The sequence below is a fragment of the Oncorhynchus mykiss genome, chromosome 9 (genome assembly GCF_057628025.1).
Source record: "Oncorhynchus mykiss isolate SJ-2025 chromosome 9, ASM5762802v1, whole genome shotgun sequence".
NCBI classification, from domain to species: domain Eukaryota; kingdom Metazoa; phylum Chordata; class Actinopteri; order Salmoniformes; family Salmonidae; genus Oncorhynchus; species Oncorhynchus mykiss.
The window spans coordinates 44957467-44973308 of NC_143030.1; the positions used below are offsets into that span (position 1 = coordinate 44957467).

At 42.3% G+C, this 15842-nt stretch overlaps 1 protein-coding gene across 3 annotated transcripts; it reads left to right on the forward strand.

Moving 5' to 3' along the window:
- Nucleotides 1-654: 654 nt before the first annotated feature.
- LOC110532064 (serine/threonine-protein kinase Sgk2) lies at nt 655-15792 on the forward strand. Of its 3 annotated transcripts, XM_090184296.1 has the most exons (14): nt 1573-1648; nt 1907-2056; nt 7277-7347; nt 7474-7532; nt 8053-8110; nt 8498-8581; nt 9202-9333; nt 11307-11419; nt 11512-11548; nt 11726-11812; nt 11947-12042; nt 13307-13462; nt 13652-13741; nt 14262-15792. In XM_090184296.1, the coding sequence occupies exons 3-14, from the start codon at nt 7330-7332 to the stop codon at nt 14418-14420; spliced, it is 1089 nt and encodes a 362-aa protein (XP_090040422.1). In that variant the 5' UTR covers nt 1573-1648; nt 1907-2056; nt 7277-7329; the 3' UTR covers nt 14421-15792. The 3 variants fall into 3 exon arrangements, with proteins under 3 accessions (XP_021471345.3, XP_021471346.3, XP_090040422.1); XM_021615670.3 differs by lacking the exons at nt 1573-1648; nt 1907-2056 and adding an exon at nt 655-994; XM_021615671.3 differs by having other exon boundaries at nt 1548-2056.
- The last annotated feature ends 50 nt before the right edge of the window (nt 15793-15842 follow it).

Here is a 15842-nt window from a genome sequence, read left to right on the forward strand (position 1 = left end):
GGATAAAGCACTAAATAAACTTCAGTTAGTGTTAAATAGGGCTGCTAGAATCCTGACTAGAACCAAAAAATATGATCATATTACTCCAGTGCTAACCTCCCTACACTGGCTTCCTGTCAAGGCAAGGGCTGATTTCAAGGTTTTACTGTTAACCTACAAAGCATTACATGGGCTTGCTCCTACCTATCTCTCTGATTTGGTCCTGCATTACATACCTACACGTACGCTATGGTCACAAGAAGCAGGCCTCCTAATTGTCCCTAGAATTTCTAAGCAAACAGCTGGAGGCAGGGCTTTCTCCTATAGAGCTCAATTTTTATGGAATGGTCTGCCTACCCATGTGAGAGACGCAAACTCGTCTCAACCTTTAAGTCTTTACTGAAGACTCAGTGGGTCATATGATTGAGTGTAGTCTGGCCCAGGAGTGTGAAGGTGAACGGAAAGGCTCTGGAGCAACGAACCGCCCTTGCTGTCTCTGCCTGGCCGGTTCCCCTCTTTCCACAGGGATTCTCTGCCTCTAACCCTATTACAGGGGCTGAGTCACTGGCCTACTCTTTCATGCCGTCCCTAGGAGGGGTGCGGCACTTGAGTGGGTTGAGTCACTGATGTGATCTTCCTGTCTGGGTTGCCCCCCCGGGAAACCGTTGCCCCCCCGGGGGGCCGTGGCAGAGATCTTTTCTCTCAGAGCGATGAGCGGGATATGCGACCGCTCAACTCTGCTCAAATACCCTGCTCCCCATAGCTCCGAATTGACATGATTGGTTGACGGTAGGCGGGGGCGGTAGCCGATGTCCTGTATAAATATAAACTTCCTTAACAAGTTCATTCGCTATATTCGCTCTGGTCTTCTCCTTTTAGCGCAAGAAGTATGAACGCGCTGAAGTCTGCGGAGGCTGTAAATACTGTACGGCCACTTCAGACGGCGGATTGACCAAACAGAAACCTACAACTAGGCATTGCACGTATCACGCAGCAGTGTCAGAGAGGAAAAAAGGTTCGTGACAGGCATGCTTGCAGATTTGCAGAAAGTAAAACGGCTTCTCTAGCTCAAACGGTTAAAATATTATTAATATTAACAGAGCTACCTTTTTATCTTCCTGCGCAATTTCACGTGCATTTGATAGAATTTCACAATGTGAGCCGTTGTAAACGAATCCCGGGCGCTAAAATTCAGCCCTGGCATTTCAGCCCCCCCCCCCCTCCCCCCCACCCTCCTTTCAGGGTAAAATTTCAGCTGAACTTTGAGAGGACTGTTGCCTAACTACTTGTAGAAAGCGTGTTTCTCTCGAAGACCTACAAAACTAAAGTAATTACCCGTATTAGACTGAAAGATATAAATACATTTTGTCAAACCTGAGAGGCTCTCCATGCTCATGAGTTGCTTATTCAACATATTTTCTGCCACTTCACTCAATCCAGTTGTAAAAGTATCCCCTTCCTAGCTGTTTTACTAAAACCAACCTGAAATGTTCCATTGGCCAAATAAAACAGCCATACACGTGGTATCGTTTCTGCATCTCCAAATTTTGCAAGAGGTAAGAGTATGCGCTTAAATGAGCTCGTTCGGTGCAGCGGGAGTAGGGGTGTAGCGCTGCTGGAGCTCACGGAAGCGTTGCTCACAGGAGCTCCGCTACTTCTCACAACGGTGGTAGGTGCTCGTTTAGTAAAGTTAGATCAAAGCTGAATTAATATCTTAGAAGATCAGATAAGGATTCATTGGTATTCTACATGACACTTTCCAATATAACAACATAGTATAACGTCATTATTACACCAAAAACACCACCTTATTTATGTCTTATGAGATTTTTGGATGGTTAGCTGAGTAATCAAGCCCCGACGATAGTGGATATCCATAAGGCTAGTTCATTTGGTGAGTGACCCCAACTAGCCCTGCTTTCTGTAGTCCTAAAATGCAGGACAACAATAGCGCTGTGCTCTGAGCTGCGACAACTACAGCGCTGTGCTCTGTGCTTCGACACTTGACTCGAGCCAAGGGTCTTCGGTCAGTCAGTCGATTAGACAGCACTCCACCGACCTCACGCACCTGCGACAGGTAGGCTTGAACTCAGTTTTAACATTTACTGCAGGTAGGTTGAGAATGTACACAATGTACTGTAAAATGTAGCCTTTCATGTATTTCTGGTTAGTGGTGACTGCAGGTCTGGTCCTTGCCATTCTGCCGCCATAGGGGAGACCAAAAAATGTCGCCCCCGCAAAATTAGAATAGTCCCAGTCCCAATGAGGTTGAAAAGACATCTAAAATAGTATTTTCCAGACATTTAAGTTAGGTTCAATGAAAGCTTAAAATGTATTTTCCATATGTTTAAAATGTTCCGTATTTTCCATGTTTTCCATATTTCTTTTGCCAATGGTCCATATGTACCTATTTTCCATAGAAAAATACGCCTTTTCCAAATGTTGAAATCAGGATAATTTTTGGTTCTGAATTAAATTAGAAAATAAGTAATTTATTGACGTCTGTTTGGGCCAAATCAAGGCTGGTCTAGACAGGATAAAAAATGAACCAAACATAGACGTCTATGATTGGTTCAGTTTTGGTCCGGACCGAACCAAAAATCTATGTCCGTGGATGTGGAAATCAAGGCTGGTTCGGGACTGGACCAAAAAAAGACACTCAAAAGGCTTTGACGTCAGTCCGTGCTTACTGAGGAGTAGCCTACAGTGTTGTCTGAAATTACATTTTATGAATGCCCGTCGATGTGGTAACAGGCCATTGCGTTGGTTTAATTAGTCCTGATTCTTGTGACTAATCAACTTGGCTATTTACACTCTGAATATCAGCTACCAAACTTTATCAGGAGTTATCGTGAGCCTATTTGCAATGTGTTTACACAGCGGGAATCGCTATGATCAGCTTGTCAATAATTAATGGATATAAACTTGGAACCCCTGTTCATGACAATGGGGTGGAACTCCTGGACAACAGTTGTGATTGCCCATTCCATATGTTTTACTTTGACCTTTCCTGTTTTTAGGAGATGTTGTTTGTTAACATGACAGCTCATTTTTTATTTGAATGAGTGCCCTTTAGGTTAGGCAATTAAATCAGATAAACCTGCATGATGTAAAAAGGTCATTACATTGTCATACATTTTATCTCCCGCCTGTAGGCTACAGAAAAGACCACATACTATTTATACCATATCCTATATCTGCTACATTATTGATGTTCAATCATTTTTTTGACAGCGCTGCAGAGATGCATCTCTCCAACAGCACCCCGGAGAGGCGCACTGGGAATTCACAAGCAAAATATTTTGCGCCTTTGACAATGTGTCCACTCCTTATCAGCGCACACCTAAAAAATCTATATGCCACTGGTTGAGAGAAATTGTCATTGTTTTGGTGCAGAATTAAGTGAGGTTTTATGTGTTGTTGTTTGGAGGTGCGTCTAGGTGAGTTTATCTCAGAAAATGCCGCCCGCGTCAACCTTCCGCCATAGGTGGTCCCCTAATCCTGCTTAATGAGCGGGCCAGCCGTGGGTGAATGTTTGAAATATGGTTCTATCAAGTTGGAAAATGTTCTCCAAATACTCTAAATAGCCTTGTAATCACTCAAGGAATACAATGGTAAACCGTAATAGGCTAGTAGTCTATTTAAGACCTTTGATACAGTGCATTCGGGAAGTATTCAGACCCCTTGACCTTTTCCACATTTTGTTACGTTACAGCCTTATTCTAAAATGGATTAAATAAAACAATTTCCTCAACAATCTACACACAATACCACACAATCACAAAGTGAAAACCGTTTTTTAGATTTTTTTGGGCAAAAAATATATATATACAGTGCCTTGCGAAAGTATTCGGCCCCCTTGAACTTTGCGACCTTTTGCCACATTTCAGGCTTCAAACATAAAGATATAAAACTGTATTTTTTTGTGAAGAATCAACAACAAGTGGGACACAATCATGAAGTGGAACGACATTTATTGGATATTTCAAACTTTTTTAACAAATCAAAAACTGAAAAATTGGGCGTGCAAAATTATTCAGCCCCTTTACTTTCAGTGCAGCAAACTCTCTCCAGAAGTTCAGTGAGGATCTCTGAATGATCCAATGTTGACCTAAATGACTAATGAGGATAAATACAATCCATCTGTGTGTAATCAAGTCTCTGTATATATGCACCTGCACTGTGATAGTCTCAGAGGTCCGTTAAAAGCGCAGAGAGCATCATGAAGAACAAGGAACACACCAGGCAGGTCCGAGATACTGTTGTGAAGAAGTTTAAAGCCGGATTTGGATACAAAAAGATTTCCCAAGCTTTAAACATCCCAAGGAGCACTGTGCAAGCAATAATATTGAAATGGAAGGAGTATCAGACCACTGCAAATCTACCAAGACCTGGCCGTCCCTCTAAACTTTCAGCTCATACAAGAGGAAGACTGATCAGAGATGCAGCCAAGAGGCCCATGATCACTCTGGATGAACTACAGAGATCTACAGTTGAGGTGGGAGACTCTGTCCATAGGACAACAATCAGTCGTATATTGCACAAATCTGGCCTTTATGGAAGAGTGGCAAGAAGAAAGCCATTTCTTAAAGATATCCATAAAAAGTGTCGTTTAAAGTTTGCCACAAGCCACCTGGGTGACACACCAAACATGTGGAAGAAGGTGCTCTGGTCAGATGAAACCAAAATTGAACTTTTTGGCAACAATGCAAAACGTTATGTTTGGCGTAAAAGCAACACAGCTGAACACACCATCCCCACTGTCAAACATGGTGGTGGCAGCATCATGGTTTGGGCCTGCTTTTCTTCAGCAGGGACAGGGAAGATGGTTAAAATTGATGGGAAGATTGATGGAGCCAAATACAGGACCATTCTGGAAGAAAACCTGATGGAGTCTGCAAAAGACCTGAGACTGGGACGGAGATTTGTCTTCCAACAAGACAATGATCCAAAACATAAAGCAACATCTACAATGGAATGGTTCAAAAATAAACATATCCAGGTGTTAGAATGGCCAAGTCAAAGTCCAGACCTGAATCCAATCGAGAATCTGTGGAAAGAACTGAAAACTGCTGTTCACAAATGCTCTCCATCCAACCTCACTGAGCTCGAGCTGTTTTGCAAGGAGGAATGGGAAAAAATTTCAGTCTCTCGATGTGCAAAACTGATAGAGACATACCCCAAGCGACTTACAGCTGTAATCGCAGAAAAAGGTGGCGCTACAAAGTATTAACTTAAGGGGGCTGAATAATTTTGCACGCCCAATTTTTCAGTTTTTGATTTGTTAAAAAAGTTTGAAATATCCAATAAATGTCGTTCCACTTCATGATTGTGTCCCACTTGTTGTTGATTCTTCACAAAAAAATACAGTTTTATATCTTTATGTTTGAAGCCTGAAATGTGGCAAAAGGTCGCAAAGTTCAAGGGGGCCGAATACTTTCGCAAGGCACTGTATCAGAAATACCTTTCTTCTATAAGTATTCAGACCCTTTGCTGTGAGACTCAAAATTGAGCTCAGGTGCATCCTGTTTCCATTGATCATCCTTGATGTTTCTACAGCATGATTGGAGTCCACCTGTGGTAAATTAAATTGATTGGACATGATTTGGAAAGGCACACACCTGTCTATATAAGGTCCCACAGTAGACAGCGCATGTCAGAGCAAAAACCAAGCCATGATGTCGAAGGAATTGCCCATAGAGCTATGAGACAGGATTGTGTCGAGGCACAGATCTGGGGAAGAGTACCAAAACATTTCTGCAGCTTTGAAGGTCCCCAAGAACACAATGGCCTCCATCATTCTTAAATTGAAAAGGTTTGGAACCACCAAGACTCTTCCTAGAGCTGGCCGCCCTGCAATACGGAGCAATTGTGGGAGAAGGGCCTTGATCAGGTAGGTGACCAATAACTAGATGGTCACTCTGACAGAGCTCCAAAGTTCCCCTGTGGAGATGGGAGAACATTCCAGAAGAACAACCATCTCTGCAGCACTCCACCAATCAGGCCTTCATGGTAGAGTGGCCAGACCGAAGCCACTCCTCAGTAAAAGGCACACGACAGCCCGCTTGGAGTTTGCCAAAATGCACCTAAAGGACTCTCAGACCCTGAGAAACAAGATTCTCTGGTCTGATGAAACCAAGATTGAAGACTTTGGCCTGAATGCCAAGCGTCATGTCTGTAGGAAACTTGGCACCATCTCTACGGTGAAGCATGGTGGTGGCAGCAGCATGCTGTGGGGATGTTTTTCAGTGAGATTAGTCAGGATAAAGGGAAAGATGAATGGAGCAAAATACAGATCCTTGATGAAAACCTGCTCTAGAACGCTCAGGATTTCAGACTGGGACGAAGGTTCGCCTTACAACAGGACAACGACCCTAAGCACACAGCCAAGACAACGCAGGAGTGGCTTCGGGACAAGTCTTTAAATGTCCTTGAACCCGATCTAACATCTCTGGAGAGACCTGAAAATAGCTGTGCAGCGACGCTCCCCATCCAACCTGACAGAGCTTGAGAGGATGCTAATTTCTAAGAGCATGTTTTTGCTTTGTCATTATTGGGTATTGTGTGTAGATTGACGAGGGGGGAAAAACAATGTAATCTATCTTAGAATAAGGCTGTAATGTAACAAAATGTGGAAAAAGTCAAGGGGTCTGAATACTTCCCAAATGCTCTGTATGTGTGTATTTTTTATGCTGACAGAATAGATCTGCTGAATGTTTTCAAAGTTTGTAAACACCCTATTTGTAATTTGCGCTTGCATTTACACAATGGTATAATTTGAGAATATAAGGTCTATAATAATCCCAAAGCCCTAATTAGAGGGTAATACACATGACTGTAGAAATGGGATATCAACCTTCAAATGGGTTTCTAACTTTCCACACATCTACTGTAGCACATTACAATCTACTCTTGAGGACATATGGCTGTTTATTCAGTAGGCCTAAAGGTTAAACATTTCTTAAGACCATGGAAGGAACATTTCAAAACATTCAGACATTCTTGGCAAGTGACCGTCTGTGGGGGAGATTGAAATTGGTTTGAATAATGACCTAAGCAGTCCCGCACACATTTGTGGACACGGGAAAGTAACATTTGCCATGTAAAAGTGTCCATTGATATGAACTCTCCAAAACAACAAATATCCTTTGTTGTGCCTGCCTGCGTTGGGTTTCAAACCAGAACTACCAGTTTGTCAGGGTCAAGCTGGCATAGGGGGACCAGCAGCAGAGTCACACACTGTTGTGGGGTGCTATCATGTCATTGTGTTCCAATTGTGTCCTCTTTGTAATGACAGGTCTGGGAAGCACTGATGTAGGCTCCCCGGTGGGCAAGGAATGGACCAAGGCCATGGCGAACTGTAATCCAGTGAGTGTTTCACTCTGTAGTGTGCTGTGCTTTGTAGTCAATCAAGGATGTAATCCTATTTTTGCTACTGGATGTTTACACTGCTTTGCTCTATCATTCATTGTTTTTTTTCTACTTGTCTTCTAGCTTAGATCACCGCCCTCCGCCCTCAGTGAGGTCAACCTGGGACCCTCGGCAAACCCACAGTATGTACAGTATTAAGAGTAATGGGTTTCGGTGATTCGTAATGCCCCGTAGAACTGACATCTGGTAACCCTTTACCAACGGAATTGTGATCCCGATGCATTCATTAACAAAACTGTTTACACCTCGATATGATGCCACACATCGGCTGCAACCACTAACATACACTGCTGTACTTTGTTATTGAGACTCGGGGCTCTTTTCAATCCCCATGGTGGAAATTCAGCTTTACAGCGTGATGGAAATTGAATGGCATTGTTCCCGGCTTTAGCGGAGACTGTGTTCGCGATAAACACTGCAGGTGTCGGCTCAATCCGAAATGACCTTTACATTTCTATTGCGGAATCTGTAACGCTTCAGCTTCACCTATTGAATAGAGCCCTTGATCGAACATGCTATTTCATGCATCATACCAGAGTCATGTTGCGAGACGGTTGTCTCTGCCATAACCTGTCATGATTACGCGTCATGTCAATCCGTATGACACAGATATCTGTATCATCATTCCTGTTCTTGTTTCAGTGCCAAGCCCACTGACTTTGACTTCTTGGCTGTTATTGGAAAAGGGACCTATGGGAAGGTAAGACAGACTACACTGCTGTCTGTCTGACAAAAGGCTGCATGCCTTCATCAATGATTAACTCTGTCTATGCAGGACTGTTAAGGTTACCTTGATGAAAAGGCAAAAACAAACCAATGAATGATGATAAGGCTGTTGACAAATTGTACTCCGGATGAGTAGCCATTTTTAATTTGTCCAGTTAATTTGCAGTCCTTTTTCATTGTGTCTATGACTACTTTCTTTCTATGTTTTGTGTGACTGTTAATCAAATATGTTGTTTGTGTGTATTTCATTGACCCTCTAGTCTAGATTGATTTAAGATATGTTTATGATAAGAGTGTCATATTAGTAGGTGAAGTTTTGAGTAAACAACCAGAGATTTATTGGCAACCACCCTGCATCCAGGTCCTGCTCGCCAAGCTCAAAGCTGACAACAAATTCTATGCGGTCAAAGTTTTACAGAAGAAAGTCATCCTGAAGAAAAAGGAGGTTGGTCTATAAACATTTTATTTAGTTATTCATTCTCCCAACCAACTCACATACAGGTTATTCATTTTCTGTGGTAAAGGTCCATTAAATGACACCAATAAAACCCTTTATGTCAGTATATATTCAACATGTGTATGCATTTCACTGTGTAGCAGAACTGGTTTTGCCCAAGTCTGTTGTGTGTTTCAAAGAAAGATAATATCTAATCTAATCTGAAGTGTGTTCTGTCCTTTGTACTCTGACAGACTGATTATACAGCCCCCAGTCTCTGTGTTTCTTACTAACTGTACATTCCCATAATCAGAGCTGTTTCTTCCCCTTGGTTTTGTATCACTTGATACTTATAAGCAAGTCTTGGACTTTATGAGCTACTCACAGACACACGTTATAGCTGTCTGACAGACCTAGTCAGATGTGTGTAGACGGCTGCACTTGTGACTTAAAGCAGCATAAATAACACTGTGGACCTTTTTAGGAAAGAGGTGTCTCGCTCTCCCCCCACTCTTTCTGTGTATTGTCTCTTGTCTCGCGCTTGGGGCTGAAGCAGTGGCGCTGACAGGGGCCTGTATTCTGCTGTGTGCCTCGTGTCCGCTGGTTCAATGCTGCTTTGTGTCCTCTAGCAAAAGAACATCATGGCAGAGAGGAACGTGCTGCTGAAGAGCCTGAAGCACCCTTTCCTGGTGGGCCTCCACTACTCCTTCCAGACCCCAGAGAAGCTCTACTTTGTCCTGGACTATGTCAACGGGGGAGAGGTAGCTGGCTATTGGTCCTGGGTTTCCTGAAAGGTTGCATATGATATGCAAATGACAAAAAGGAATGGACTGTAGCAATGTTCCTAATAAGCCATCCTTTATTTACAGTACCAGTCAACAATTTTGACACACCTACTCATTCAAGGGTTCTTCATTATTTTTACTATGTTCTACATTGTAGAATAATAGTGAAGACATCATAACTATGAAATAGCACATATGGAATCGTGTAGTAACCAAAAAAGTGTTAAACAAATCAAAATATATTTTAGATTCTTCAAAGTAGCCACCCTTTGCCTTGATGACAGCTTTGCACATGCTTGGCATTCTCTCAACCAGCTTCACCTGGAATGCTTTTTCAACATTCTTGAAGGAGTTCCCACATTTGTATAACACCTTTTTGGTTACTACATGATTCCATATGTGTTATTTCACAGTTTTGATGTCTTCACTATTATTCTACAATGTAGTAAATAGTCCAACTCATCCCAAACCATCTCAATTGGGTTGAGGTAGGGTGATTGTGGAGGCCAGGTCATCTGATGCAGCATTCCACTCTCCTTCTAGGTCAAATAGCCCTTACACAGCCTGGAAATGTGTGTTGGGTCATTGTCCTGTTGAAAAACAATTGATAGTCCCACTATGCACAATCCAAATGGGATGGTGTATTGCTGCAGAAAGCTGTAGTAGCCAGGCTGGTTAAGTGTGCCTTGTATTCTAAATAAATCACAGTGTCACCAGCAAAGCACCACCACACCTCCTCTTCCATGCTTCACGGTGGGAACCACACATTCGGAGATCCTCCGTTCACCTACTCTGCCTCTCACAAAGACGGCGGTTGGAACCAAAAATCTCAAATTTGGACTCATCACACCAAAGGACAGATTTCCACCGGTCTAATGTCCATTACTCGTATTTCTTGGCCCAAGCAAGTCTCTTCTTATTGGTGTCCTTCAGTAGTGGTTTCTTTGCAGCAATAAGACCATGAAGGCCTGATTCACGCAGTCTCCTCTGAACAGTTGATGTTTAGCTGTGTCTGTTACTTAAACACTGTGAAGCATTTATTTGGTTTGCAATCTCTCGTGCAGTTAACTCTAATGAACGTATCCTCTGCAGCAGAGGTAAGTGTGAGAGCCAGTTTCATCATAGCGCTTGATGGTTTTTGCAAGTGCTGTTGAAAGAAACATTCCAATTTCTTGACATTTTCCAGATTGACTGACCTTCACGTCTTAAAGTAATAATGGACTGTCATTGATCTTTGCTTATTTGAGCTGTTCTTGCCATAAGATGGACTTGGTCTTTCACCAAATAGGGCTATCTTCGGTATATCAACCCTACCTTGTCACAACACAACTGATTGGCTCAAACGTATTAAGAAGGAAATACATTTTAACAATGCACACATGTTAATTGAAATGCATTCCAGGTGACTACCTCATGAAGCTGGTTGAGAGAATGCCAAGAGTGTGCAAAGCTGTAATCAAGGCAAAGGGTGGCTACTTGGAAGAATCTCAAATATCAAATATATTTTGATTTGTTTAACACTTTTTTTGCTTAGTACATGATTCCATATGTGTTATTTCATAGTTTTGATGCATTCTCTATTCTACAATGTAGAAAATAGTTAAAAAAAAATAAAGAACAACCCTTGAATGAGTAGGTGTGTCAACTTTTGACTGGTACTGTACATTAAAGCTGCCAAGCTATTGTCAGCACAGAAGCAGCAGAGCAGTGTGTCATAGCCCCAAGTCCTGGTCTTAGTCACACTTTACTCCCATTTACTGATCGGCTCAGTCCAAAGTCTCTGTGTCACAGTATTATGATGAGTCAATTATGTACTGGTAGTAATATGACATGCTTTGTCAGAGCGCAGGAGACTGACAGTTAAAACAACAAGGCAGAAATGTTTTCTTTCTCCCTCTATCGCTAACTTCTTCTTCTCCCTCTCATTCCCTCTCTCTCTGTCTTGGAAGATTTTCTTCCACCTGCAGAGGGAGCGGTGCTTCTTGGAGCCGAGGGCTCGGTTCTATGCTGCCGAGGTTGCCAGTGCCATCGGCTACCTTCACTCCCTCAACATTGTTTACAGGTCCGACACATTCACGCAGAAGCAACACGTTATAATGTACACTATTGAGGGTCCGTGAAATCAAATATCTTTGTTTGTTTGTTCTTTTGTAGAGATTTAAAGCCAGAGAATATTCTCTTAGACTCTCAGGTAAGTGTTGACTCATAAGTGGATGTAATGTTATTGGATTGTTTTCAATATCTCAACTCACTTCCTTCTCATCTTAGGGAAGATGGTTCAAGATTTCGCAAAAACAGTATCGTACGCGGTCCTGTAAGTTCCTGTAAGATTGATTGGGAAGGTGCTTAAAACCGATGTGTGTTCCAGGGCCACGTGGTGCTTACGGACTTTGGGCTGTGTAAAGAGGGAGTGGAGCCGGAGACCACCACGTCCACTTTCTGTGGAACCCCCGAGGTGAGGGAGGGATAGCCCTGAGATTGTGTCTGTGCTCAATGATATGTTAGTTATAACATATGTCTAATAGTCACTTACAGCTCTATATATCCATCTGTGTATTTCTCTCTCTCTGTCTCTGTCTCTCTCTCTAGTATTTGGCCCCTGAGATTCTGCGTAAGGAGCCCTATGACCGCACTGTGGACTGGTGGTGTCTGGGAGCTGTGCTCTATGAGATGATCTATAGTCTTGTACGTTTTTGAATCTTAGCCACCCAATGCTTTTACTTGCGTCGTATGGTTAAATGTACTAAAGAGGAACAATGAAGATGCGCATGCTCGTCCACAGAATCTTTTCATGTGTTTGTTTTCAAATGATCAAGCTACGAGCTACTAATAACAACATGGAATGAAATGTATTCCACAAGATCAAATGGCACTCCCTAAAAACGCAACCCTAAAAAACACACTCGTTGGATAGCTTTTTAAGAATTCACTGATACATTGGTGCACGTGGAAAACTAAAGGCATATAAATCATAAATTACTTGGTATTAGGAAATACATTGATTTCCATGACATGATTTAAAAAAGCAATTTTGGATTGACCCATGTAGACATTTTCAAATATATGCAATTTAAAAGTTTTATATCACAAAATTTGGATTAGGAATCTTGAGGGAATCCTATTTGAGTCAGAAAACGATATTCATATTGAAAGCTATACAAACCCTTGCAGAGAGCATATCCAACTGACAATATCTTAGAAAAAATATAAACTATTGGAACCAAGACTTAACTGATATTGGCACGAGATGGAGGAAATGTCTGAAAATAACTAATGAAATTAGTTAAACGAAAAAATATGCTTAATCCAGTATAAACTAATGTATAGAATGTATTTTACAAAATTCCCATTCTACAGCACAACGGAACAACGGCAGTCATGGCAGTCAAATTATGGGCAGAGTTAGAAAGTTGTCTGTCAGAAGTATTAGAATATAAATGTACTTTTAATCCGTCTGTCTACATATTACAAGACGTGGCTTATGAGGGTGCAGTCGGACGATGGGTCGGACGATACTTTTCTCCTCAATCATCTTGAAAAAACGTATACTTAAAAACTGGAAAATCAACACAATGGAAAGGTCAAATGTTTTGTTATCTTAATTTTTAACGTGCGTGGGCGACGGAGGGAATCAAAATGGCGCAGTTTGAGGCCATGTGGCGGTGAGTGATGCGGGTACTAGAGTTGGAGGTGTGAGCTTGAGGGTCAGGGCAGGTGGGATGTAGCTGTTTGTGTGATGTATGTTTAGTATTTTTAAAGAAGTAGTACTAAAATAAAATCGTTTTTTTCGAATCTTATAGCTACTGTACTTAATGCAATCTAAGGCCAATCCGAATATTATTTCCTCGTGCAGCAAATGTCCCAAGACCATTATGTTACCAACTTCAGGAAATGTTTCTGGAGTAGCTGGTGGCTACAGTGTCTCTCCTCCGTTCTACTCCGTTTCTAGCCTCCTTTTTACAGCCGGGACATGTCTGAGCTGTATGATGGTATCCTGCACAAGCCTCTGCCTCTGCCCCCAGGGAAGTCAGACGCTGTCTGTAGTCTGCTCCAGGGCCTCCTGCAGAAAGACCAGCACTGCAGGCTGGGAGCCATCAACGACTTTGTGAGTGGCTGACTAGACCCTCTCCATGGACCATGGATTGCATCTGAAATGGCACCCTATACCCAATATAGTGCACTACTTCTGTGCCATTTCGGGAGCAACCCCATGCCTTTGTCGGTTACTGTGTTTCACTAATGTTCACTCAGTTATACATCGCTTCTTGTATATGATTCTTGTTTTACTTTGCAGTTAGAAATCAAGAACCATGTGTTCTTCTCCCCGATTAACTGGGATGACCTGTACCACAAGCGGATCACTCCTCCATACTACCCCAATGTGGTGAGTTTTTGGCACAGTCTATAACATTGGTAGGCAATTAGATTCAGCCGCGGGCCAATTTTTGTTGGAGTGGATTGTCGGGGGGGGGCATAATCATTTGTACACTGCAAATTGACCACAACTAAGCCCAAAAAGAGATTTGTAGTTGAAAAGAGCACTAATTTCATACCTGGATTACATTGAGACACGATCACATCTCTTTTATTGGTGCGAATACTTGGGAACTGATTTACAACATGATTATTTTTTGGGGCTGATTTGCTGGAGATTTTACTGTCTTTTTTTGACCTAAAACTACCCCCCCCCCCTCCCACTTTTGGGGGCCAAAATAAATTGTCTGTTGCCGACCCCTGGCCTATAACATGCCGGTTGTTTCTTACCATATTCTCTAACCTTAACGGCTCTTTCTCTAACACTTTCTCTCACTACCTTTCTTTCTTTTCGTTTTCGCCTTCACACTGTCCGTCTCTTTTCTCTATCACTTTGCTCAATTCCCTAACATGTCTCCTCTCTCCTTCAGAAAGGGCCAGCGGACACGCAGCACATAGACCCAGAGTTCACCAGGGAGATGGTGCCTAACTCGGTGGGTCGCACCCCTGAGCTGAACGCCAGCACCAGCAGCAACAGCGCCTTCAATGGCTTCTCCTACGTCTGTGGTGAAGAAGACAGCTTCCTCTAAGACAGGGAAGAAGGGCCCTCGCAGCACCACCACTGCCTGAGCTCGGGGTAGAAGTTACCCCTGACCACATATCTAGGTTTCAATTCCTCAACCCCAAATCCTAACCTTAACCTCTAAGCTAGGGGTGAAAAATATATTTGGCCCTTGATCCGTTAGTGGCAACCTCCTATCCGCCACAGAAATGGAGCACATTGAACAGAATGCATTTTTGTGTAGGCTATGCACAGTGGCTGCCACGTCTGTTTATCTAGACCTCAGTAGAACAGGCAGACGCGGCAAACACTAATGATATGTGTGAAACTCTAGTCAAAACCATGTTTCTGCTCTTTAAGTGCCCGTTTTTAATACAAAACACGGTGGACCTTCCAAACATTTGTTATTTGAAATTAAATGTGATGATTGTCCAACAATATATTTTTGATTTGAAAACATGCCGTTTCTGTTATCACAGACTTTTTGTAGATTAGATTAGAGGCTTGACTCTATTTGTTGCATCCAGGCATGCTTAAAGGGATAGCTCACCCAAATTACACATTTACTTAATGGTTTCCTTTCCCTGTCAGCAGTCTATAGAAAAGGTTTGACGGCAATTATAGATGACTTGAACATGCGTGGAAAATGTGCGTATCAGTACCATGACTTGAATGAGATTTGTGCCACAAATGCCACAAAGTCATGGTACCGATATAAGCAATCGATGCTTTGGTTTCATTTCCCTGGCACTGTTTCTAAATGTACAAAAAATGAAGACCATTCGCACATACAGGTACTTTGAAAAATGTAAACACTGCACCGTGTTGTTCATCTTCCCAGGTGATTTTATTGAAACAAAGCCTAGAAGCTTAGCATCCACCGTTTTAGCCTTTGTGGAACAAATCCCGATACCCATATTAGCACTTTTTCACACACAGGTTCAAGTCATGTAGACGTGACTTTGTTGAGCTTCACAATCAATTTGAGATACTTTCTCGTGATTTGAACATGTCGAAAAATGCTAACATCGGTACGAGGACTTGGATGTGATTTGTTCCACAAATGCTAAAACCTTAGCATTTGGAAACATTTCCAAGGGGGAATAAAACCAAAGCACAGATTGCTGTTATAACATAGACTGCTTAGTGGGTAAGGAAACCAATGTGTTCTTTTGTAATGTGGGTGAGCTATCCCTTTAACAGCAAAATAAACCTACGCCGTCTTCTTACAACTGTAAAGGTGCGTGCCATGGTGTTCTTAACCTTGTGAAACAAGCCATAGGATTGTGTCAACACAACGGGTGACATTAAAGACTGTTGACTTATGCCAGCACCGTGTTAAAGGTGACTGATGCGCAATGAAGTATGTGTACATAAAAACTTTACAATGAATAACTATCCATATGTTTACCGTGTCTTGCGTCGACAGAGCTTCCATCTGATTGAAGTG